Consider the following 27,622-nt stretch of genomic DNA (forward strand, 5'->3'; position numbering starts at 1 on the left):
TTCTATAGCTTTCAGGCGGTTGAGGAGAAAGAGACTCCGAAAGCGTGTCTTTTCGACGTTAAATTTAACGGCTGCGGAGTTTATTGTAGTATTACATGCTGAGTATATATATATAGAAGCTAGCATCGATAAACAGTAACGGCGTTATTTTTCCGCCATTATCGTTTTCAAGTTCGCTGTGAAGTTGTTGGATGGCTTAGCTTTGACAACTCGTTGGATAATCTGGTCAACGGAATTTCGTTCCGGAAAAAGCTTGGTTTACGCCTTAAATGAAGGTTCCACTCGATGCAAAGTTGTCGTGGAAGATCGAAGAACGGTTATACGAGAGGTAATGCCGAATCATCTTCTTAGTTACTATTTATTGCGAGATTTCGCAGTTTTTGTAGATCTGGTTTTGTTTTCCGTTCACCAAGTAATCGATTCTGAGCAACTGTTGTTGAAATCATCATAGTTTTGAGTTCTGCTACTTTGCTGATCACTTAAGTCACCAGCACTGTTGAAACCGTTGGCTACTGTAGTGACGAATATAATTCGTCTTATGGAATTATTGATTGTTGTTTTCGTAGCTCTAAAGTTCATTCATGGTGTTTTTCAACAGGATCGGGTCGTATGAGTTGTGTTTCCCGCATGTCTAGTAGACTGGAAATGTTTCGATCGACTTTTTCAAGCAAAGTTTGATTACTGTTATCTTCTTCGGAGGTTAGGATTCCGTTTACTGAACGAGTCTTTTTACTGTTCGCAGTCCTCATTTTTCGTGCTTTCTAATATTTAGTTTCAGATTTCTTGCTATCTGAGCTCTTCTTGCCTTTTTTTCTTTTCCCGGTAAAACCTTTTCCTGCTTCAAGTTTGAGTTTACTATAGAAGCAAAATTGTAGACTTAGAGTTACGGAGTTTGTAAGTGATAAAGATTCTTGGATAGACAAAGCAATAAAAGCAATAAAAGTGAAGAGAGAGGAAGAAAGGGAGAGTCCTGGTCTTTTCAACCTCAGCAAGTTCATGTGATGCCTTGCATCTTTTCCTTTGTTTTACTTTCTTCTGTGTAAACATTTACTTTTATTTCATCTGAGTTACCTGTTGTATGTTTGGATTTTGCCCCTCTCGTTGGGTTTGCCGTTGTGTTCGATGCTAAGGGAGAACAATATAATACTAGAAGTAAATCATTAACGAGAAAATAAATTTATTTTCTGATCACTTGTTTGGTCTTTGTGCTTAGGTAGGGAGTTTTTTCCTGGCTACTTGATATTAAGCTATTCTATATTCTATGAGGTTGCAGCTGTACGACTTGAGATTTGGTTGTTGATATTCGAGTCTGTGACTCCCCAAAAAAGATGACTGAAGTGATGAGATTACAGTATCGATTTTGAGTTGAGTTGAGTTGAGTAGACGTTTTAAGTTTCAAATGTTAGGAGTTTTATGATTTGTTGTATGATCCCGACTGTCTTTCCTCTAGTGAAATGCTAAATTTTTCAACAGAGGTTCATGGTTTGTTGGGTCTAACGAGTGCAATGCTGCATCAAGATTCAAATGCCGATGGAAATTGCAGGCCTTTGAGGACTACGGATGCTCCATTTGATACCCACATAGTTCTTTCGGACTTCAGCCCTTTGACGAAGGGCAGTGATGAGCACAATCCCAGCTACTTGAAAGGCTTTATGTCTCAACAAAACTCTGATTGGAATGTAAATTTCACGAGTGGGATTCCTGCTACAAATGGGTGCATTCAGAGACCTTCAGTTGTTGGGGGAATTTCATCTGGCAGTGTGACTGAAAACAATATTGCTTCCTCTACTCTTTATTCTGTGCCTGCCTCCATTGGGTATTATGATTTGAGATCACCTTTGACTAACCCATCAAATGAGGTGAGTGTCAAGCAGTTTGGAGAACCGCAGTACAGTTCTCCTTTCTATCAAAATGCTTTTCAGGAAGTTGTGACTTCTACTAGCATTGTCCGACAAGGTTTGGAAATGGCTTCTTTCTCGCAGCAAAAAGTTAGGGATGATGGTTCATGTGTCGATGGTGCAAATGAGTTGGTTCTTCTTCCTTCCAATGGAAATACAATTGACGGTCCTCGGATAAGTGCTGCTGCGGTATTGATGTGTAAGCCAGTGGATGGTAACCATCAGTTGAAAACTGAATTGGGTTCCTTTGTGAACAAGAGGGTAGGGGGTGTGGGAACTGCTGCAGTTAATTCTGCAGCTCAGAGTCTGTCCTTGTCACTCTCTTCGCATCGACCTTCTGACATGCTTGGGTTTCAGTTTGGAGGAAATTTTGTGGCAGAAAACTTTCAATCGCAACCCGATGCCTTTACTGGTTCTCAAGAGTCAAAGACTGCTGGTTACTTGTGTTCAAGTTCACAACCACCTCTTGGTTGGGGCTATGGAGGTTTCACTGAAGGAATCATGTGCTCTTCTGCGTATAGTAGACGAAATATAGGTCCTCTTGGCCCCTTTACTGGGTATGCAACAGTTTTGGAGTGTTCGAAATTCTTGAAACCTACCCAACAGCTTCTGGAAGAAGTTTGTAATGTTATGGACCCAAGATTTGTGAGGATATGTGAAGCAACTGAGGAGGTTTCAAGGTGCATAATTAGTTCATGTGATAGAACTGAGGCTGTAAATGATACTATGGATTGTAGTTCTGGGTTCTCCTCTTCTTCAGCTTATGGTTCTAATGAACCTAGTGGTAAAGGTGGAAGTGTAAGTGGACATTACCAGTCTGGTCACCTTGAGTTCCAAAAAAGGAAAGCAAAGCTTTTGTATATGCAAGAAGAGGTCAGTCGTGCCTACTCTCATGCTATTAATTGCCTTACAGCTTAGTGAATTATGTTTATATTTAATCATGGGCAATGGAACTTCTATTTTTGGGTCAATCAATTTATATACAAACCCGAAAGGGATTTTTTTTGGGGGTGGGGGCGGGGTTTGACTAACTAGATTTAGCAAAGCCTACGAAAGGGCAACAAAGAAGTATCTAAGTTCTAGGCAACAACAATAAATGTGTTCCTTGGATTTTCCAAAAATAGGTTTGGGGAAGAGAAGGATGATCTTTAAACTTTTGTTTTCTTCTTTTTTTTTTTGGGGTGGGGAGGGGGAAAGTGGCTTGGTAACCAAATCTACTTGAGCTTTTGTTCAACCACCATGGTGTCATGTTGTCAATTAGAAACCCTTTTTTCCCCTCATATTTTATACTTGGAAGTTTCAAGTTAGATGTCAAACAAAATTACACGGCACCCACTATTTTGGGGGTGAAACTAGTGACCATCCATTATTATCTCCAAAATTATTTGGCACTCACATGCATAACTACAAGTTACCCACAGTTAAATTATGTTGTTAAATGGCTTGTAAAATTACTTAAATGCCCTTACTTTGTTTAAGTCATTTAAAGTTTGAATTTGAAATTACCCAAATGCCCTTTGGGCAGGGAAATGACAATAATGTCCTAGTTTAATACCCACCCATACCCAACCCTTAGGTGTGTGAAGGGACCCATCTTCTACGTACACCTCACCGAAAATCAACCACCACCGCGTCTGCTTGAAACCTCCCCACCCCCTCCCCCTACTGGTGACCAACTGCCTCCACCTTTCCCTGTCAGCGACCGCCCCACCGAGCCCACCCCCATTGATGCCAAAAAATGACAAAGGAATCCTGAGTAGGGCTTGTAGGCGGTGCAACAAGTAGGGTTCTTAGAGATTGAGATCAGAAGGCTCGACAGAGGATGACCGTAGGGAAGAAAAGCGATTTTGCAAATCTAGGTAGCAGGGGGTGCCAAAGCAGTTTTTGGTGATATAGGCCTCCACCGGTGGGATGAGAGGCTCTTTCTGTGGTAACTAATCACCATCTTTCCTTGAAGGGATTTTGAAATCTGTAGATCAAATAAAATAAATTTGAACAAGTTCGATACTTCATTGTAAACACATCTATCTCTGGCTGGCATGTAAAAGACAAAGATCCTCTCTATATTTTGGAGGATGAGCAATTTTAGCATCCCAATGGCCCAAACTCAAGTTTGATAGCTTGCTACATAGAAAAATTCCTTGAGAATGAATTTCCAGTGCAATTTTCACCATTCATCATCATAATCAACTACTAAATTTATAGAAAATCTTTTCGTAACCCTAAAACAAGTTGGAAGAGAAAATTTATAGTGAGGACGAACTAACATTACTTACTCAATCCCTAAAATTCCAAACAAATGAGACATATGGAGTTCTAAACAAAAGCAAACCTGGATGCTAAAGTCGCCATCCATGGAAACATTGTGAGACTCCTCTGAATCGAATAGAAGGAAATCATCAGAGACAACAACGCCTTCAAGCATTATCTGCATGAATTAGTGGTTTTAATTTCATTGCTGGCATCAATGGGGGTGGGGTGGTCGCCGGCAAGGAAAGGTGGGGGTAGTTGATTACCAACAATGGGAGGGGGTGGGGTGGTTTCCGGTGACAGCGGTAGTGGTTGGTTTCTGCTGAGGTATAGTTAGAAGATGGGTGAAGGGAGGGTATTAAACTAGGGGCATTATTGTCATTTCCCTGCCCAAAGGGCTTTTATATAATTTTAAATGGCTGGTAAGGGTATTTAAGTAATTTTACTAACCATTCAACAACAGAATTTAACTGTGGGTGACTTGTAATTATGCATGTGGGTGCCATGTAATTTTGGAGAAAATAGTGGGTGATAGCCAGTTTCACCCAAAAATAGAGGGTGCCGTGTGTAATTTGCTCTAGATGTTATCCAACAAAAGTAGCATGGTTTGTTTTCTTCAGCTTCTTTGGATTCCTTTATTTCTTGTCATAATGGATATATAGGAGAACTGAAGGTCAGGAATTATGTATATGTATAGTATTATGAACAACTCCAGAAAATTCAGTAGAAGAAAAAGTGATGCTTACCCCAAAAGAGACTGATCAAGGATAGTTACTACTACGACTGCAGTGACTGTAGGGCAGGTTCCTAGATCTTTGAGACAAAATCAAGGCAATTTTTTTTTGGGGGGGGGGGGTGCTTTCGTAATATCTCTCCTCCCAGTCTATTTACCTTGTTTTTAGGTTCCTCCACATCTGAGAAGAAGTCAAAGTTCTATTTTCCCCTCTATTGAAGCTGTGGATTCAGAAGAGTTTTTGCTCTGTTGTTTCCATATTGAGTTCGGATTAGAGTTTGAAGAATAACCTGCGGTGCTTCGGTTGATGCGCCATTTCAGTGATCCTCAACCCCTTGGGTTTTGATGTCAGATTGTCAGCTCGTGGTCATACTTTGGCACTTTACTGTCTTTCCATAAAACCTTACTTCACAAGTAGTGTAAGACTGATACAATGGTCAGATTGGCAGTAGCAGTGAATTGATGGTTTGGTTCATACCTCCTAGTTCTGAGTTCCATAGATGGCTGCTAATTCAACCTTTAAACTTGGCCGTAATTGTGAGGAGTTCATCCATTCCCGAGTACTCTTTCCTTGACTGGATGTCTTCGCCAACAAAGGAGTTGGTTACTAATTTGTGTTAAATATTAATATTTTGAAAATCATGTATATTTCATAATCTGACAACCTGATTTAACTACCACTTGGGACTGTCATTCTGTACTTAATTTCCTACACTCTAGTGAGAAGATTTTGCCGTCTAATTTATCTGCTTTCTTTTTGATGTTCAACGTATCCTTTTGAGTTTTGAGGCTACCTAGTTCTGTTGGCTATTAGTATACCCAGCTGTTGTGTTCCCTGCGGGTGGTTATTATTGGTAGTAGACAACCTGAGCATCAAAGATCCTATTGTTAGCTTGTTGACAGGTCTGCACTACTTTTCCTGCTGCTAATTATAGCCACAATCTACTGTTGATGGTAAAGAGTGATCCTATTGCAAGATTAGTTCTTAGTTGTCTATTTGATAATTGGTCTTACATCACAGTGGAAATTTCTTAAATAGTCAGAATGGTTTAGTGTCCTTTTGGGTTAGTAAACTGGAATTGTGACCAAAGTGGGTAATTGAGATTTGAAGGGAATGACTAAACTGGAATTTAGTTTCAGACCGGGGGAAAATAATATATCAGTCAGTAAAGAAAACCATTAAAAATATCAGGAAACCTGGCATACCATCAATCTTGTGACTTTTCATAACCAGTAGTAAAATGGTTTCATACCAGGTGAAGAACCTCACTAGCTAAGTGGTATTTCGGTATGACAGCCTCAGCTCTTGTAAAGCTTAGGAGCAATCAACAATAGGCCAAATCACCAATTAAATAAATTGCATTGAATCGTAAGGTGTCAAAAGCTGGCCCATGCGATTAGGTCCTGCTGAGACTAAGTAGGTTGAATCAAACACCTGGAAACCTAATAGGAACCAGAATCTCTGTAAACCCAAGGAGTGAGGAATAAGACAGAAACTAAATATGATTAGACCTTGCATACTAAAACCTGATGTGGCTGAAAGTGATATAATGGAGGTCCTAGTGTGATGAGTTATGGGTATGCAGTAAAAATATCAAAGCAGAATGATGGTTGGTAATTAGGAAAAAGACACTTGGACAAAAATAGAAAGTATAACCAACTAAATTTTATTTTTTCTTGTCTTCGTCTTCCTTCTTCTTTATTTATTATTTTTTAAAATGAGAATCAAACTACTACAACAAATGCAGCCTTATCCCAACTTAATGGAGTAAGTTGCATGAAACCTTGTAACAATATGATATCGATAAAACAAGAAAGAAAAGAACATAACAGCGGTAATGACACAACTCAGCATTACCTTAACTAAATGAGATCAGCTGCATGCTCTATTCAGGGTCATATATGAGAGCAGATCTGAGCCATACGTGTCTTCCCTTACCACTTCTCCTAGGGTCATTTTAGGCTGTCTCAAGCTGTTCAGTACCTTAAATCTTAATCAAGTCACGCCTCTTATTGTGGCATTTAATTGCTTTTGTTGAACATCACCATGCTTCTCAGATGACATGCTAGAAGCTTCTCTTGAATTCAGCCACTTCCAAATCAAGTTTATTATGAGGATGAGTTTTATCCTTTTTAGTTTTGCCACACATCCATTTTAATATGCTCATCTCCATAACATTCATATATATTTGGTGCTTTTAACTGCCACCATACAACATGGCCGTTCACAACCCAACTTTCTAAAAATTTTCTTTTAAGCTTTATAGGATATGCGGATCACATAGAACATAGGAGGCATCTCTCACTTGGTACATCCTATTTTCATCCTCTAGACAACATCTTCCTTTGTTCCTCTACATCACCTTTCTCATGTACAATTGAGCCCAAACATCTGAAATAGTCATTTTGTGGGATTTCATACTTCGTTATGTAAACTAAGTCCAACCATATAAACCATTCTGGTGTGGGGAACCTAGGATTTTCATCCATATAAACCCCTCATGGAGATCACCATGCAAGAAAGTATTTTTAACTTCCATGTGATAGAGCAGCCAATGATGAGTAGCAGCAAGTGAAATCAATATCAAACAAAAGTACATTAGCTGATGTGGCATACGTTTGTCATATCCCATATAACTTGTAATCTTAATGTGATAATTAAACTTGTGTAACTGTGTTGAAGTTATCTGAACCTGTATTTAATTAAAATTTGATTAAATTTGTGATGAAAATATGTGACCATTTATTTCCTTGATGGGAGGACTGATTAAGTTACAGTTAAAACCAACTAAGTTGCATTGAAGTTATCTAAGCCTTTATTTAATGAAAGTTGGATTAAACTTGTAATGAAGATATGCAACCATTTATTTCCTTGATGGGAGGAGTGTTAAGTTACAATAAAAGCCAACTAAGTCCCTTTTTCTATTTAGACCCCCCCCCTCTTTGTCTCACTGAAAATACAAGTCTGAGAGATAGAAAAAAGTAAAAAGAAAAAAAGTAAGAAGATTGAGTCAAACAGATGTTTAGATTATTCTCAGGTTCTTCAACAATGGCTGGTTCCAGCGGTTCACAAGGAGGTTGGTCACATACTTTTTGCATCTAGCATAGCCCACTAGATTATGAGATTATCTTCATCCTTGCAGGGTAATTTTACCCATAGGAGAAAATGTGTCAAAGTAATCAGCACCATACACAATGCAGGCCTTTAAGTGAGCCAAATAATCATCGAAATTCACGTCACCACAAAAACCCATCGACAAACAATTATCAGATTTACTCGAGGTTAACAGAGCAAGACCCCATGTTTAATTTTCCTCCAATGCTGATAGTTCCTTGGTCATAGCAACCTACAAGCTAGGACTAGATAATTCTTATGAAACAGACCCCCCCCAAAAAATATCATACTAAATAATGTAAAAAAAAAGTAGAAATGAAAAAAGAACCTTGGTCGCCTAGGCGGGTGTTTTGTTGCCAAAGCACTTGGGCACACCACCTAGGATTGCCTTTGTGCCTCGACCACAATTAGAATTCGTTTGAGTGAGAGAAATCTACCACACCATTTCAAGTGATGAGATTGTTTATTTATTGTTGAGGTGGTTGCCACAATATTTCAAATTCAAGAGAGTCCAACAAATATGAGATACATGAGATCTTAGAGCTTTGGTCACAACTGATTTCTATTATCTTGGAATGGCTGCTGAGTCACCACTTCCTATTTTCTCATAAGTATGGTGGAACAATTCAAAATTTTAATTGCTGGTTATCTTATCTTCTATAGTTGAGTAACTACTTCCTATTATTTTGTAAGTATGGTTGAGTAATTTGAAATTGGAAATGCTTGTATCTTATCCACTACGCTTCCCCGCAAGTTCATTGGTAGGGGATAGACAGTGAGCTTGGATCGCAACAATTTGAATCTCAGAGTTGCTAATCCTTTGATGAGAATGTCTGTGATTTGATCTCTCGTGGGAATGAACCGGATTGAGAGGTTCTTAGCCACTACCTATTCACGAACAAAATGATAGTCAATTTTTGTTTTTGGTTCGTACATGGAAAACCGGAGTGGCAGTGAGATAAGTGGCACCAGTATTATCACTGTTTAGAATTTGTGCAGAAGTAACCACTCCAAGTTTGTGTAGAACCTGACTTAACCATATCAACTCAATAGTAGCATTAGCAACCCCTTTGTACTTGGACTTTGTAGAGGAGCATGCCACAGTTGGTTGTTCCTTTGAACCCCAAGAGATTAGGGTAGGCCCTAAGTAGAAACAAACCATTTGTGGATTGTCGATCAATATTCTAAATGGCCCAATCCGCGTCACTATAAGCAATGAGAGAGAGAATGGTTGTTGGCCAAAATGGAATTCCATGAGATGGGGTTTCTTTGAGATAATATAAGATTCATTTGACTGCAGGAGGTCGATGCATATACTGACACACCTTGTTGACAACAAAGGTTATATTAGTGCGTGTGAAAGTTAGATACTGAAGAGCACCTACTGTATTGTGGTACTGTGACGATCATCATAGATTTTATGGTCGTCTAATGTTGCCTTAGTGATGGAGGCAGGTATGGCCATTGCTTTGGTCTAATGCATATTCGTCTTCTGTAGAAGATCATAGATGTAAGCCTTGGCTTGACTGTCTAACTTCCACTCCTAAAAAGTAGCTCAAGTGACCTAGATCTTTGATGGCTATTTCATTGCCTATAGTTGTAATCACAGATAGAATCTCAAAAGAACTTAATCTAGTGAGTACAATGCCATCCACATATATTAGGAGATCGACAGTTTGATGTGTTGAATGACAAAAATTTAGGTCTGTGTTAGATGAGGACTGTGAGAACTTTAATGAGAAGTACCAAGGCGGCGAGACAAGGCTCCAGGGGCTTATTTTAAACCATTTAAGGCTTTCTTTAGGTGGCATACATAATTGGTGTGGTTGGACTATATAAACTTCTTCAGTTAATTTGCCATTTAGAAATGCATTTTGAACATCTAATTGGCAAAGAGTTCATCCTTGTGCAATTGCTAGAGAGAAAATCAATCGGATGGTAGTAGGTTTTACAAGTGCACTGGAAGTGTCAAAATAATCGATTCCTTCACACTGATGGAATCCCTTGGTGACCAGACAAGCCTTATAACGTGAAACAGATCCATCATTGTTTCATTTGATTATGTAAACCCATTTATTTGCCAACCAAATTCATATTTGGTTGGTAGGGAACAAGACTCCATATACCATTGCATAAGAGAGTGTCAAAATTCTTTGTTTATAGCAATTCTCCATTTAGGGTTTTTACTGTCACTAATATAGGAAGTGGGTTTGGTTTTAGGATTGGCTTCAAAAGATGTGGCTAAATGGTTTAATTTTGAAATTGGTTTTAGGTGACCCATTTTGGACCGATTTAGCACATGATATGGCTTAGTTTGAGTGGGTTGGGAAGGTGGAGGTCGTGTGGGTGCTAGGATTTTGGGTGGGGGTGTTGGGTTGGGATTGGATGGTACATTAGTATGTGGTTAGGTGGTGGTAGGAGCATGGTGGAGCGAGATCTCACCCTCGAGCGAGATCTCGCCCTCGAAATACCGAGATCTCGGTCAAGATATGCCAAAAAATTGGCGGTAGTCTCGGTAGCCCATCTCGATGAGTTTTAGGGCTCTGGTTGGGCTGAAACTTGGTATTTAGCTTGTTTAAGGCCTTTTGAACACATTGGTGGCCTTAGATTTGTGAGAAAATAACCCTAACTATGTCTCCTACGTCGACCCTATGTGTAAAACCGAAATTCTGTGAAATGCAAAGTTAGAGTCTTAGAGAATAGAGATTATAGATATAGAGTTAGAGTCCTAGAGAGTTAGAGACAACATGTAATGTAATTATGTAAAGATATCAAGTAATTCAAGACTTCAAGTTAATGAGTTATCATTTATCAACCATCAAGTATCAAATACAAATATACAATTAGATTACACATCAAGTATTCAAGTCAACAAGTGATCAAAGTTCAAAGTTCAAACTTCAAACTGTTGGTGCAACCTAGAGGGGGGATGATTAGGTTGTACCTAGTGGTTTATAACAATTTTCCGGTTTAGTTGCAATTTCAAAATGGATTGACAGTTCAAGATAAAATCTAATGAAAAACAGCAATCACAAACACAAAATTTATAGTGGTTTGACTCTACGAGTCTACGTCCACTCCTCTCTTAGCCTCAAGAGAGTGTTTCCACTAATGAATCTATTTCAATACAGTGGGTAGAGAATCAAACCCTTACAATCTTCGTTTCGGGGCAAGAGTACCCTTTACAATCTTCGTTCACGGACAAGAGTATCCAATACAATCTTCGTTCACGGACAAGAGTATCCAATACAATGAATTTTAATCAAACTAGACTAGAATTAAAATAACCAATTCACAATACGAAAAGTATTAGATATTACCTATCAAAGGAGAGTAACCCTTTACCCTTTGAGTGCAAGTGATGCAATGAATAAATCAAGAATAACATGCATCAATATACTTCAACGGCTTTCAATAACTCCAGGCTTTGCTTCAGTGAAAGCTTCAACTTTGGAATATCCCTCAAAGTTAACCGGAGTTAGGAGGACAACAATAATGATAAAGAAAACACCAAAACTTTGCTTTTTTACTTGTGAGTGAATATGTGCTTGATGGGGGGAGAAGGATGATTCTCAAATGGGGATGGTTGGGCTTTTATAGACCCCAAGTTACTGCTTTCCCCATTTCCCCAACGGATATAAAATCTTTGCTAGAGATTTTGTTCCAGACGAACTGGAACGGACGTCCGTCTGCCCAGACGGTCATTCGTCTCAAAGGTATCCGTTACAAAACAGCTGTTGAAGATATTGTTTTTAAACTAGCCGTTATAGTCAAATCTGGGCCAGACGGACGTCCGTCTGGCCTGGACTGGCTCAGACGGACATCCGTCTGCCAGACGGAAATTCCGTTTGGCCTTCTGTTGTTTCGAGAAACAGAATTATGAAAACAGACGGACATCCATCTGGGCTCTGTTTTTCTAAACAACTTTGGTCTGGGATATGGCTTGGATTTTCGGATTTTTTTGACAATCCTAAGCGTTGTACACCTTATTAACATGTCTTAGGTCACTCTAGTAATATGGATTACATATCATAGATGCATTTACATGTGTGTATGCAAAGGTGTCCTATGCCCTGATTTAGCCTAAGTCTTGATCTTTGACTTGGTCTTTGACTTGATCAGTGATCTTGATGCTCTCCTCTTGATTTTGGTTCTTTGTCTAAGATGGTTTGATCTTGAGCTTTACTCTCCGGAAATTTCTTTGAACCGGATATTTACATCGAGATTCTCTTCAGTGATGAGCTGGACAAAAACATATCTACATGGAAACATTAGTAGAGTGTTTGTCATCATCAAAACTGATTGGAGACTGATGTGGCAAATGCTGACTTGGCATTTTCCAACACAAACTATCAAAGATTCAAAGTAATAAATTGTTAAACACTTAAATGTCTTCAAAATTTTACAACCATAACTCCATAAGAATTAAGAAGATTACAACTTACAACTTACAAGTTACAAGACTAAGAGTATCACTCAACATTCCGCATCAATTGATTATGAACGGTGGCCACATATGACTCCCAAGTCAATTGATCACTGAAATATGTCACATATCGGTTTATATGATCATTGTATGTTTGCATGTCAGAATACTGGAGGAATAGTAGTTTGGGATAACCGTCAATCGTGGGTGGGTGAAAGAGCCATTGTTGTTGTTGTTCATATAGTTGTTGAGTATTTGGGTACGGGTTTCTAAACCACTCATTTAACAACCCACCTTCACTCCCATATGCATACTCTCCAGGTGAAGGGTCTTGAGGAATAGTATGACCTCCATAAGAAGAATACCCACTGTAATCTGACCCTGTGCTGTGATCCCTGTATTGGTACCCCGATGATAGGCTCTGATCTAGGCTCATGCTTCCTATGTTCAATTCAAGATCATGCATGCTCGCATCATCATTCGGTTGCCTTTGCCCCTGCTTTGATCTGCTCTTCCTACTCCTATTATAAGTCTGAGAGATAGGGGAACTGTGGCTCACATGTCTCGGATGACTCGGACCTGGTGGAGGTGAGTCAGGTGACTCCCTTTGTTGACCCTGACTTCCACCAGAAACACGACCAGCCTGACTGCCTCCATGACTCGAACTTGATGTCTGATTTGGGCCACTTGGCCGTCTGATATCATCGGCATCGTCATCTGAATCCCCACTACTAGTTGTCACCTCAGTTGTTTGAAGTCGACCAGGTGGCTCCACAAATGGTACAGCTGATCCTTCTGATGCCGCTACAACAGCCTGACCCTCATCAGAAGATGGGTGCTCAGCCATAGCATCTGGGCCCATAGCAGCAACAATGGTAGGATCAGGCTGCCCTTCTGGCCCATCCAGCACTGGGCCACCTCGATCCCTAACCCACTGATATATGACATCATCTTCTGCGGGGGGCTCGTGGAATATATCAGTCAACTCAATCGGTTCACAATTGTCGTCATCTATATTATCTTGTATGTGCCCTACTCTCAATCTCATGTTGTAATGCACATACACCAAGTTCTCGAGCCTCTTACTCCCCAATCCTGTTCCGTACCTTACTATGGATGAGCGAGAAGGTGCTCCAGTTCCTCTCGCAACCAGAGGATGAGCAAGTCTGTGAGAGTACTTTAATTGCTATGTCCCTGAGATTTGGCGCACTAGTTCCATATAGAAACCACCAGTCAGCTACATAACCAAAAATAAGAATGCATTAGGCAAGCAAATCTTTATATTTATATAACTTATCAGTTATCATTTATAGAGTTATAGTCTATAGACTTATAGAGTAGTGAACTATTTACCAGGATTAGTTTTTTTCCTAGTTGCAACTGCAGAAGGCTTTCCAAAACTCCCAGAGGCATCCCTGAACTCCTTGATCTGTACATCAATTCTTCAATTATTGTATTATGTATATGCTTAATGCACTAATGCAAGAAGTTGAAGAAACAATTGAATAAGTTCTCACCTCTCCATTAATTGTCCCTTGCATGACGGGATTTGACACAAGCTTCTCCACCACCTCTTGCACCGCAGTCATCAACTTTACATCAAGCCCCAGATCATTCTTGTAATGGTACTTTGGGTTGAGGTAGTAAGCTTGCATTGTGGAAATAAAAAATTTGGTTAGTGACTTAGTGATTTGGTTGTTTACTAACTTACTTGTTTATAAATTATAAGTTATAACAAATAAAGAATTTAAATTAAAGTATACAACCAAAACTTAAAGACTTAAAAGTGACTCACCAGCCAAGTGCAAAGGATGCATCAAGTGCATCTCCCATCTATTATCGATGATCCTCTTGTAGGATTTGAAGGTGCTAGGGGCAGCAGCTCTAACCAACTCTTTCATTTGCTGGAGGGCAGCATATATGTGGGGCATTGTGGGCTTCTTCTCCGAATCCACCATCCTTAAAACAAACACAATAGGCTCTATAATGCCTAGTGTCCTATTCAGCTGCCTCCAAAAGGAATCATCAGCAATGGTTTGTTGGGCTAGTACTGCATCAGGATGGCTAGATCCATGCCAACCAAACCACTCCTCACTTGCAAACATGTGTCGAAGACCCACCACTTTCTTCTGGAAGCTTTTCAGAGCTACATAGTTGGTGGCGAATCTAGTCAATCCAGGTTTGACTAGATCACCCTTACAGTGGTTCCTCATCATCTTCAGCACATAACCATGGTTATAAATAAAATTACTTACCCTTTAGCCCTCTCAACCACAGTACTGATTGACTTTCTTTTCCCTAAGTCCTTCAACATAAGATCAATTGAATGAGCAGCACATGGTGTCCAAAAGAGGTGGATCCTGCTGCTCTTCTTCCTCATCAACATTTTACCAGCTTTTTTTAAGTTTGCACCATTATCTGTGACAATTTGGACAACATTCTTTGGCCCTACCTCGAGGACCACCTCCCTAAGAAGCTTGTAAAGGTAGTCAGCATCTTTGATCTTATCTGAGGTATCCACTGACTTGAGGAAGGATGTCTTTCCATTGCAGCTCACCATGAAATTAATGATGGATTGTCTAGTAGGACCAGTCCATCACAGTAACACTATATGTACTCCATTTTTCTTTTAATGATTCAATGTATTCATCCACCTTCTGCTTTACCTTGGGTAAATATTTATTCATTACTTCCCAAGCTGTTGGGCCTTTAACCCCTACACCTGCCCTAGCAACTGCATTGATCATCCCCTGATAGTATGGTGTTTTGGCTACATTGGGTGCAATGTTGTTATAGAGCATGAATTTGCTGATTGATAACCTAGCTTCCTCCTCCCTACTGCCTTCTCTACCTCCAGCAAACATATAGGGAATGCTTCTTTGATAGATGTCTTGTTGGTTGAAGAGGGAGGGGTCTTGGTCAAATGTGGAATCATAATGTGTAGTCTTCCTCCTCCTCCTTTCGGTCCTCTCAGTCTCAGTTCCTTGAAAACTATGTCTAGGTGGCATGGATGCCCCTGACCCCGAACCACCTGCTCCCCTTGTTTGTTCATATTGCCTCACACTATCAACATGTAAGGACTGTCTGCTAGCTTCCATTACAGCCTTCATCTGTCTCCATTCGGCTCGTGACTCAACACCCATAAGCCTCCTCTCTTCATCATCGCTTGACTCCTCATCAACATCAAGAGTAGGTCTAGATAGCACTGTATCCTCAAATTCCCTTTGCTTTTGTGCCTTCTCTTCCTTTTTTTGTTTCCCTCCCCTTAAAGTTGCTGCAATTGTTTTTTGGACTTCCAAGGAACCCTGGGACACTTGGCAACATCTTTATAACCACCAGCCAAATGTTGCTTTAATTTGGTTGAACCACCAGAATTCAAAGTCTTGAGGCAATACTTGCATCGGGATTTCTTCTTGTCAGCAGTCAGTGGATCCCCATGTTGCCAAGCAATGTCTTGAGTCCCACTATCAGTGCCGCCACTCCCACTAGTTGCCATTCAAGATTCAAATGTACAGCACTGAAAGTCTGAAATACATACATGAATCATGAATATTTCCAAATAACCATTAGAATAATTTTTAGATACATAAAAACATATAAAAACAATTTATAAAACAACAAAACACACACTTTGTTCTAAGATAACATATATACACTGCTCAAACAAACATGTTAGTATTTTTAAAATAAACTACATAATATGAGCATCATTTAAAAAAAAAAAAAGATAAATTTTTAATAACATATTATTTTTATAATTATTTTATGTAAAAATAATTTATAAAACAACAAAACACACACTTTGTTCTAAGATAACATATATATAATGCTCAATAAGACATGTTTGTATTTTTAAAATAAACTACATAATATAAGCATCATTTAAAAAAAACAGATAATTTTTTAATAAAATATTATTTTTCATAATATTTTAAATAAAAAAAATACAGCAAGCATGATAATCAAAATATTAGTACATGAGATTGTAGCCCTCTAAATTTAGTTTAACATAAATAATAATCACATTCATATCATAAGTATTTATTTATAATCTTTAATTTTAATTTTTTAGATAATATATTTTTTAAATACGAAAATTCAAAAAAAAATTAATAACAGAAAATTAAAATCTTTTCCATGAAAGTGTAGGTCTAAGCTTGAACATCAACATATATTTATGTCACACTCATACAATCATTGTAGAACCTTGTATTTGAAAAAAATCAAATTTGGGGGAAAATCTTACATTTCTTGAAGATCCCTTGAAATATGCTTGAATCACTACAAATATGTTTCAATTTGTTATTGTAGATGAGTTGATGATGTTGCTATGTTGAATCCCCAACAAATTCCGGCCAAATTCCGGCCAAAAATGAAGTTTTCCGGCCAAATATGGGCTTCCAGCGAGATAGAGGAGAGAGAGAGGCTCGAGAGAGGCGAGATATGCCTCTCTCGAGCGAGACAGGGGCTTTAAAAAGCCCGTAAAGTGTGGAAAATGGGACTGTTAGCGAGATCTCGCCAGAGATCTTGTCTCGCCTCTCTTAAAAGGCGAGATATCTCGCGAGATCTCGCCGAGATCTCCCACCATGGGTAGGAGTATGGGCCTAGAAATTTTCGGGTGGGCTTAGTTGAGGGGAAATTGTGGGTGGGCTAGGTTGAGGGGAAATTTGGGTTTTGAAATTTGAATTTGAAAAAGGAATGAGATTATTGGCTATATCCAGGTTGGATTTGAATTGCAAGTGGATTTAGTGAGGGTGGGGTGGTTGGGAGTTGGGGTTTCAAAAAGGAACTTGGTTTCGTCAAAGCTAACTGATGTAGAATTGGCAGCATATACAAGGAAGAGAAAAGCCCAATGGTCAAGCCCATCAAAGCCTAAGGATATGATCCAAAACAGACCATCGCTTGCATGGGCTAGGACTATTGTAGTGGGTTAAAATGAGCCCATGGTTTCATGGGCTTGGATTACTTTAGTGGGAAAAGATCAACTCACATATTTTGAACTAAGCCCAAGTCTAGCTTTGAAAAGTCAACAAAAGGAGCTAGTAGGTGGTGGGGTGTAGTAGGTGGATGTTTACATTATTGTTTTGACTAGTGGTGTTGTGTAGTTGAGTTATTAATAGGTAGGTGGTGTTAAGCTAGTGGTTGGATGTTACCATTAGTGTTTATGTCTCTTTAGAATGCTATATAAAGAGACTTATGTAAGAGGTGAAGAAACAACTTGTGAAATGAAATCAAATTGCTTGCTAGCATTCCTCTCTTTGGAGAACCCTTGTGTTTGATCAAGGAAGGTTGGTGTTTGATCCAATCGATCCACCTTGCGGTGAGAAGCCCGGGTGTTACATGTTACATTGTTGTCCTTATTGTTCTCTTAATTCTCTTCTATTGTTCCATCCATTCTTCTTTATAGCATATTGATGTTTTGAAGACCTAGTTAGTCCTTGTTCTTCAACCAATATCCTTGTTCTACCACTTCGGTTTTCAGCCTTCCATTATATCTGAATTTTATCTATCTTAAGTCTATCAAATTTGAAGTTGATTCCCTATGAAAGGTCCTATTTGGTTATTGTTTTAATCATTCAAATACAGTACTACATTACTAACATGCTTAGAAATATATGATCGACTAAGAGTAGGATCATAGCATACATACCCCTTGTGGAAGTTGATATACGCCTATACCCTAAGAAAATAGATTGCTTGGAGCGATACTAGAGCCTGTTTTTGTTATAAAGTCGTAGCCAAGGAAAGAATACACATCCAAAGATTCTGAGGAATGATAGAGCTGGATCCATGTCGAATAATACCAGAAATGGAGATTTATCAAGCACCAGTGTTGAGCATTTGATTGATCAAAAATTTGGTGGCCAGAAAATTAAAGGGGCTGAAGCTCGAGCCATTGGGGATATCCTGTTTCCACTATATGCCTATGCTTTCTTACCGCTCTCCCATTATGTTCAGATGTGTGTGGGCATGAGTATTGATGCGGTATACCTTTCTTTTTGAAAAAAATGATCAATATATTCATGTTCCTTAACACCATCAGATTGAAAATTTGGAATCTTGCAACTAAGGACATTGTCAACATAATAATAAAATTGCTTGAAAGTAGAAAATTCATCTGAACAGCGTAAAAGTGGAAAAAGTAGGGTTAATTTGTTGTAATCGTCAAAGAATGAAATATAGTAATTACAACCCTGTTTGGATAGTGATGTGGAGGGACCCTAAATATCAAAGTTTGGTAATTGGAATGGAAATGCAGCCTTAGATTTATTCAACTCGAAAGGTAACTTATGCGATTTTCCCATCTGGCATGGGACACAAAAAAATGGTGTTAACGATGAATGATGTGGCAAGCCAGAAGTGCGAAGGACAAAGTCCACAAGTCTCTTCGACGGATGCCGTAATTAGTCATGTTAGACTTCTTGAGATATGTTCGTCGTGATGAACAAAGGTAGATGCAGATGATGGATGGAAGTGGGAGAAGTTGAACAGTTACCGTTTTGAGATCCTTCACAAAACAAGAATGTGGATGAAATTTCATATAAACATTATTATCATGTGTAGATTTACTCACAGAGAGCATATTTTTTTTGTAATGGTAGGAACATGTAGAGCTTTTGATTAAGTAAGAAACTTTAAGTGAGTTAACAGAAATGCATTCTGTTTTTGAATTTTAAAAGTAACCGCAAGCGCACGGTATCGTGTAGCTAACGGGTCAATCTCAGGGAGATATGCCACTTAGAATTGAACTTCTTAATAGTAATGCGAGAGTGGAATGATTCAATTTTTGTTAACTAATTAACTAAACTAAACGATCCTAATCTATATGTCTAATGCAATCGAATTGAATCGAAAAATAAATTAAACACAATCAATGCATAAATAAAAGACAGCAAAAAAAATGCGAACAAAAATGCAAGCAATAAACAAAGCAATAAAAAGAAAAGGAAATAGCTAAAATGCAGATGCAACACCACCCGTCACCAGAAGCAGAGGCACGACTGTAGGCTTGCTCCGGTTATGTGGTTCGAGATGATGAATGAATAGGCAGAAAGTAAATAACAAAGCAATAAAGGAAAAGTAAGTCTTAACCAAAGACCCCCCCCCCCCGGCCCCGGCTTCCCCCGTTTGTGGTTCGAGGCATGATGAATGAGGCACAAGCATGGGGCTAACCAAGGAGGCATCTCTCGATCAAGGATCCAGGGGAAGGGAGAACAATAAATAATGCTGAAAGTAAATCCTAAATTAAGAATATGGAGGGGTAGATAGAAGCGGGAATGGAGGGAGGAGAGAAGATTAATAAAGAAGGTTACTTACTTGCGAATTGAACAAACGATTCGAATCTCAACAACCCCTAACAACCAGATCTAGATCTAGAATGATCTAAATCTGTAATTGCTAGACCCAGAGAAAAACGAATCTAAAAAAAACTGAAACTTGAACTTAAAGAAGCTTGAACTTGAATTGCATTACATAAAAAGATTAAACCTAAACATTGAATCTAGAAATTTAAATCTCACTAATGCAAGCAAAGAAACTAGAGAAAATCTAAATAAACTGAAGAGAGAAGAAAGAATGCTTCTACTAAGCTCTAGAACATGTTCTCCTTTGATGGAATATGATCTCCTTTTATAGAGTTTACATGAGATATGAAGCACGGCTGAATTTGAATAAAACTCAGGGTTTTGACGTAGTAATCGCGCCGACTTAGAGAGATCAGATGCATAATTCCACCGTTGGATTTGAGGTTTAAGTAGTCGTGAAGCTCTCCTCCAAAAATCAGCACGATCGGACATCGGATGACCGTTCGATGAAGGGTTTGATCGAAACTGGACAGAGGCATTCAAAAACGGGATTTTTCCTCTTTTACTTTTTGAATGTAATTCTTTTTCCTCTTTTTCTTTCTTTAATTAAATCCAAGATAGGAAATAAGATATTGAGGTATGCAAGGACTCTTTTCCATTTGGACTCTCTCAATAATATCTCTGTAGATATGATTTAAAATCTCAGCCGTAGATCAGATTTGCATTCTTTATCTCTTCAATATTTCGGAGTTGGCCCATAATCACACATCTCTAGCCCATCATGCTTCAGATCGGACCCATTTTTGCATTTGAGAATTTGGATGAACTTCTTGACGTGTAAAATAGCATGATTCAAGCCCAAAACTCCAAATATTTGCTTAAATCTTGAAAAGTCTTAAAATCTGCAAAAACAACATAAAACCCAAGGTAACTCCACTCTAAGTGTATAAAATGCATGCTTTATGCCCTAAGATTTCACACATAAATGTGCTCATCAAAATGCATTCCCAAGATTTTTTATAGTCAAATGTGCTCTGTTTCCAATGTGAAGTTGGTCAATACCATGAGGATGATATAAGCATCGGGTCCGGTTGAGCGGCAACAACTAGATTATCAACAATGCTTTTGATTTTCTAGATATATTCGGCCATAGTAGAATGGCCTTTTAGTATTTGCAGTAACTAATATTTCAATTGCATAATTCGGGCTTGAGATTGGGATGCATATATGCGCTCAGGAGAGCTCCAAGCTGCTTGTGATGTGGAGAGTCCAACACTTTGAGAGAGGACACTTTTAGAGAGGGAGGAGATGACCACGATAGGATCGGCTGGTCTTGCTTGCGCCATGTATAATATGCAGGATTAGGAACTAGGGTTGGTGTGGATGTTGTTGTTGGGGAAGCAGTGATGGTCATAGGAGGAGGAGGTGGATTGGTTCCATCAACATATCCGTAAAGTTCATGAGCATGTAGCAGTGGGAGAAATTGAAATTTCCAAAGGAGGCAGTTGCTTCGATCTAGCTTCATAGGTAGGACGGAGACAATGTTGTTGGGAAAGATCAATGAGGAGATTTCGGCAGTGTAGGAGCTGGAGGAAGCAGGCAAACTCATCTTTGTGACAAGGGGAGGCCCTAAGGATCGTGGACGTGGTCAAAGGCTTAGAAACTGATGCCAAGTTAAAATTCATTTGAGAGAGAGAAATCTACCACACCGTTTCAAACGATGGTTTGTTTATTTATTGTTGATGGTTACAATAGTATTTCAAAATTTAAAAGGGTCCAACAGATATCAAATGCATGGAACAACAGTTCGTGAAATTTGCCCAATTTCGCCCATCTCAGTGGTGGGCGAACTGAAACCCACCACCGAAGTGGACTTTACAATATGTCGCCGGAATATCGCTGGAAAATCAACAATATTCCGGCGATTCGGCAAAATACAGGACAATATCGACGATATTCCGCTGCTCTTCTCTGTATTTGGGAACCACCGTCCTCCACAAAGCTCGACCTAGTGACCTACTAAGTCAAAGAACACAACAGAGGCAAACCTGAACAATCGGAACTCCGACCAAAAGAGTTGCAGTGATCGAGAATCCCGGAATCTAATTTGGATTGGAGATCTCTCCGGCAACGTTCGCTAAGAATTTTTTACGAATTGAGCAAGATTTGAAGCTGCTTGTTGAAGATTTCTCCTCTCCTTCGTCCTCCTCGTTGGACCAGGCACGCCTGTAGGCCATTTCCACTCCTCATTGCAACACTAAACCCTCCGGTGATATCTAACCTTTCGGTTTCTGTTCGGATGAAAATCAACGTCACAAGTCGACCAAGAAATAAGAAAAAATAGGAAACAAGAGGTTCATGAGAGTTCCTGTAAACCAAGAAGGGAAGAGGAATGAGGAGAGGGAGTTGCAAAGATGGGTTGAAAACTTGAAATCCACGAACTCCACCGTCCATTTCAGGCGAACTTTCGCCATTTCGTTCCCTGATCAGATGCATGTGATCTTAGAGTTCGCGATTCATATTGTCTTGGAATGGCAGCCGCGTAACCCAATTTTTTCTTTTCTTTCAAGAAGTGTGCTCGGTATCTTATACTCTACAGCTGAGTAACCACTTCCTATTATTTTGGAAGTATGGTTGAGCAATTCGAAATTTGAATTGCTCGTGATCTTATCCTCTACAACAACCATGGTCATTGCCACTGCACAATAATGGATAATGACACTACGAGAAACCGTTGATATCATGCCACAAGCATAATATGATGGCAGTCAGGCAGGTTCCTCGATGTCCGGATGCTAACATGGGAAGCAGATTATTTATTTATTCATTCATTTTTTTATTTTGGGGGGGGGGGATCCTAAGAGATCAGTTCCTTTTTTCTTTTTCTTCCCTCTGAAAGATGGTCGGAACTTCATCTAAGTTTGAATCCAACTGAAAGGTCCACTAGAGGTCAGAAATTGTTTTAAGAAGGAATTCAGATGTCTTCTTTGTCCTCTACAGGTGATCAGCAAATACAGAAAAAAATATATTTATTCAAGATAATTATGTTTTCAGTAAGTACTTTCTCAGTTCATCTTATTTCATCAGATCTGGCATGTTATATGGTTCTGAAGGATGGACCAGATATTGACAACCACAATATTTACTCCTTGCATTTGGAAACACAAAAGCTCACTAATCCTCTGTTTGATGGTTTGACTGTGACATTTTATTTCCAAAGTTCGCATACTGAATTACTGATAAAAGCTTTATGCAGCATCTTTTCTGTAGCTTGGGAAGTCTATATGTTAATCTGTTATTGGCAGCCGTTGTTGCTCTATTTGAGGTGTCTTCTAGTCTACAAGATCATGCTTTACAGGTTTAGTGCTTTATTTTGAAGGGTTGTGGCAGACTCGTAATGTAGCTACATGCTAGAAATTTTTCCAACTGACTTAAGACTTCAAAGCACAGATTTGTGCATAATGCTGTGCCACCATAGGGAGCAAAGGGAGTAGTCAATTACTTCCTCTTAGATGCTTGTCATAGGCGTAAATGCATTCATCCCTTCATGTGTATGTGTGTGTCTCTGTGCACTACATAAAGGAGTCCCTCAAAAGGTAAGGTGTAGCACAAATATGCATAGGCTTTAAGAGCTGATAGATGCTATGCATAAGAACTGATAGATCACAACCAACCTGATGCATCACAAGATCAATTCTGAGTAAAAATATGTCCATCATCTTGAGTTTTTTTTGCTGCCATGCTTGTCTGCTTTGGTGGCCCAAATGTCAGAGTATTTCTTTTGGTAGTTACCTGGTGGTTGTCATTGTGTTTTTGTTTAGTGTCATATTAAGATTTTCTAATAAATATTCACTATTTTCCAACTGACTGGTTGAAGTAAATTCCACAAATTCTGTTTTATTTTTATAGGTGTTATACTTATTAGATGATTGGTAGAGGTTGAAAACTTGAAATTGAAATAATACATTTGCATATGAATTTGCTAACGTCCCCTGAAAATCACTAACAAGCTAGTGAAAGTATCCCCCTGACCTCCAAAGAAGCCAAAAAGATAATTGGTTGTTTGGATTGCTAGGAGATACCTCTTCTGCATTATTATCTGGGAAAGTCATTCCCATCTTTGTTTCTAAGTCCAGATCCATTTGATTACCTAGAATGAATAGGCCAAAGGATTTGTGGCATACTAGGGAGAAACCTTCCTTTTATTATTGTCTTGGAAAATTAGTCCCTAGATTCTAGTCCACATCCATTTGATACCTGGAATGATGAGAGACCAAAAAGGCAATTACTTATTTGGGATTATTCTTTAGAACTTGCATTTATATCATGTTCTCTGATCTTCAACTTGGGTTATGTACACAGATCATAAACTATTGACTCAATGATGGTTTTATCTTACTGTTTTTAAAGGTTTGGAGAAGGTTTAAGCAGTGCCACCAACAGATCCAAATGGTGGTGTCATCATTTGAATCAGTAGCTGGTCTCAGTGGTGCCACCCCATACACCTCCTTGGCTTTGAAAACTGTTTCAAAGCACTTCCGTAACATGAAGAATATGATCTCCGAACATCTTCAACATATAAATAGGCCCATCGGGGAGGATTCGTCATCACTTACCACTGGCAGTAGTAAAGGTGAAACAATGGTGCCAAACCTAAGGTTCAGCTACAGGAGCATCCTTAAGCACAAGTCAGGTGGGGACAGTCTAGGCATCCTTGAACCCCAACAGCACATCTGGAGACCGCAGAGGGGCCTCCCGGAACATTCAGTTGCTGTTCTTAGAGCATGGCTTTTTGAACATTTTCTTCATCCGTGAGTTCTCGCTCGTCTTTGTGTGTGCATTCTTCTTCCCTCTTTGATTGTTTCAGGCTTCCCTATTGAATGTAATGAGTTTTTAATTTTTTTTAGGTATCCAACAGACACAGACAAGGACATGCTAGCCTCTCAAACTGGTCTTACTCGAAACCAGGTGGGGCCTTTCGATAGCAAGTAACAGTTGTTATAATAGTCAGTGAAGTTCTAAAAAAAGTTGGCATGAATTCAAATTGGTTCTACCAACACACACACCCCCAAAAAAATTAAATTTGTTTTATTCAAATTGGATATAAATTTCATTGTTTCTTTACTTTCATGAATGTTTCATCCAAAATGATTTTTTTTTTTGGGGGGGGGGGGGTGTTAAAACTTCAATAAAAAGCAAAAAGACAATGGATCATAAAACATTATGGTTAGTACCTGAAAATCCACTTTTTGACAAATTTATTTATTTTTCTTAAATTACAATTCGTACTGAATTTGAAAAATAAAAATGTATCTGGAATTATTCGGTGTTGTCCATGGATGCTATAATTTACTTCTCTTTTTTGGTGGATAATGTTACAATTTACGTTAGTATGCTATATCCCAAATCTTTTATGCAGAACCTTGAAAATTATTGTTAGCTGTTGCATTTTGATATTGCAATAGCTAGACATGGTTAGGAATGGCATCAGCCATTATATTGTTATTGTTCTATTAGTTAGAAACTTCTGTGTACTAGACAGACCTGACATTAACATGATGTGGCAAGTCTTAATTAATGCATTGAGTCATAGTTTTTAGTTGTAAACATGAGCCAGAACTTCAGGATTTGTCAGTTGCAGACTTTGCATTTAGAAATAAATCTGTGAGCCCCATTGCTATGCTATGCATGAGATTGACTGTTAATAGTCTATCTTATATGTTAAAATATTTTTACACCGTAGTGAATCAATTGATCTTTGATGTTCAATCATTAGTGATAACTGATACCAGCAAATTAATTGTATTCTGCAGGTATCAAACTGGTTCATCAATGCTCGGGTACGTGTGTGGAAACCTATGGTTGAGGAGATACACATGCTTGAAACCAAAGGTTCTGTTGAAACTGATACAAAATCCAGCAATAAAGATGCTGAGCCTGCCAAAAGAGATAACTGTGAGCCGATGAGAGATCATTCTCTTGACAAGTTTATGGTAAAGGATGCAATTTCTGAGAAGGGATACAAGTGCTCAGGAGTGGTATCCATGATTAATGAGGATAATAATGGCTCCCGAGAATGTAGTCAGGGAAAGCGTTTGAGAATGGAGAATCAGTTCCCAGTTGATGTTGGTGGTGGCTTAATGGGTTTTATGCCTTACAACCAGAACAGGCTAGATATTGGGGGAATGGGAGCTGCATCACTCACTTTAGGTCTCAGACATAGTGCCGAGAACGAGCAACATGTACAGCACATACAGGAACACCAGCTAATCAGTCATTTTCGGCCTCGGATGACGCATGACTTTGTGGGTTAATTTTGAGTACTGGGTGAGATAAGGGGGGTTCCTGTGCTGTTTGATTGTTTGGAGTTTAAGGTTAAGGGAGTAGATTGGCACCATCCAGTGGTTGCAATTGGGGAGGGGAAAAAGAAAGAAATTTAAACAAGTGACTGGGGGATTGATGTATACCTCAGTTCCAGGGCCTACATGGGGGTTGTTGAGGGTTAAATAGAGAAAAACAATGATATCTTAGACTCTGGATTAAGGCCATTCTTTCTGCTGAAGGGGGCAAGTGTGACTCAATTGGTGCTGTAACCCCCGAAAATTTATAGACCGGACTAATAGTTTTTAACTCCTATGAGAAGGAATCTCATTATTGACAACCATTTTGGGACAACAAACAGCAAAAAAAATGTTTCACATCGACACAGCAAGCTCTAATTATCGGACATAACCTTCTGGGATAAATTTTTATTTACTGTTAAGGGATAATGGCCTCCTCATTTAGTTTGGCTTTTGCTTATTTCAGGCTTTTTCTTTATCTATCTCAACTCAGTAACGTTGAGGAAACAATCCACTCACAAGTTGGAGAATAGAAGTTGCTTTTATCACATTTATCATTCCATAACGACCACCTCGTGGGTTGTTCCTCCCTCCCAGGTGTCCATCATTTCTACAATTAAGGTCTGGGCAAGGAGATGCTTTACAGTGCAGAATCGTGTTTAGAAACATCTGTGGAAGAACATCCTTCATTCACCCTTTCCCAGCACACATCAGTGTCGTTCAATTTATTAAGAAGCTTTATGCCTTGGACCTCAGTAGAGTTGTCATTGAATTGAATCAGGCCAAATGCGTAAGTTGCATCTTGGTGACCTTCGTCCACGGCTTTCTTTAACAGCTCATGACCCAATTCCATATTATTGGTGTTGAAATATTGAACCTATAAATAAAATTATATGACATTAATACCAAAAAATCCGGGAAAAAAAGAAGTGTTACTCTAAATTTTGAAGGAAAAAAGATGGATTACGTACCAAGCCTTGAAGATAATAGGCATGAAGGTTTTGAGCTCTCAAGCAAGTTTGGAGAAAATTTGAATATTCAAGAGGGAACCTCCAACTATTTGGATAAGTGAGGTAAATGTGACAAGAACCCATTCATCATTAGCTGCTGACCTGAACCTGTTGTTCCTGAAACATGAAACATCAATGGAGAATATTTAATCATTTTGTTCATTCATTGAGAAAGTAGAGAGCTGGGAGAACAGAGAAGAAAAAAATTGGATGGTTTACGTATGTTAATCTGATGGTTGCAAGACCTGCAAAGAGCTGGGGGATGAGGAAACCATCTGGACCAAAATTTGTAATATTAGATTATCGCAAAGCTCATCGTGTTCAAAACCACTATCATTAGCTTCTACTTCCCCCGGAAGCAAACCATTCACCTGAATTGTTCTTTCAGACACATTTACTTTCTTTTTTTTCCGAACACGTTTACTACCGGCCATTATGTTTTTGTGTATATGAAGACTTTCAGGTTAGGACGAAGAAGAAAAGGAAACACAAATTCTTAAAGAGGAAAAGAGAAACTCTTAAAATGTTGCATGTATATCAATGAA

General features: G+C 38.9%; 1 protein-coding gene across 1 annotated transcript; it reads left to right on the forward strand.

Annotated features, from left to right (window-relative positions):
- On the forward strand, positions 1 to 26,425 carry LOC149021927 (uncharacterized). The gene is made up of 6 exons (XM_089147219.1): positions 1 to 328; positions 599 to 699; positions 1,214 to 2,771; positions 24,137 to 24,537; positions 24,634 to 24,694; positions 25,540 to 26,425. Exons 3-6 carry the CDS (start codon positions 1,455 to 1,457, stop codon positions 26,038 to 26,040), a joined length of 2,280 nt encoding a protein of 759 aa, XP_089003345.1. The 5' UTR covers positions 1 to 328; positions 599 to 699; positions 1,214 to 1,454; the 3' UTR covers positions 26,041 to 26,425.
- The last annotated feature ends 1,197 nt before the right edge of the window (positions 26,426 to 27,622 follow it).

The sequence above is a fragment of the Hakea prostrata genome, chromosome 3, assembly GCF_041222555.1.
Source record: "Hakea prostrata isolate BN-2017 chromosome 3, UWA_Hpros_2, whole genome shotgun sequence".
NCBI lineage: Eukaryota > Viridiplantae > Streptophyta > Magnoliopsida > Proteales > Proteaceae > Hakea > Hakea prostrata.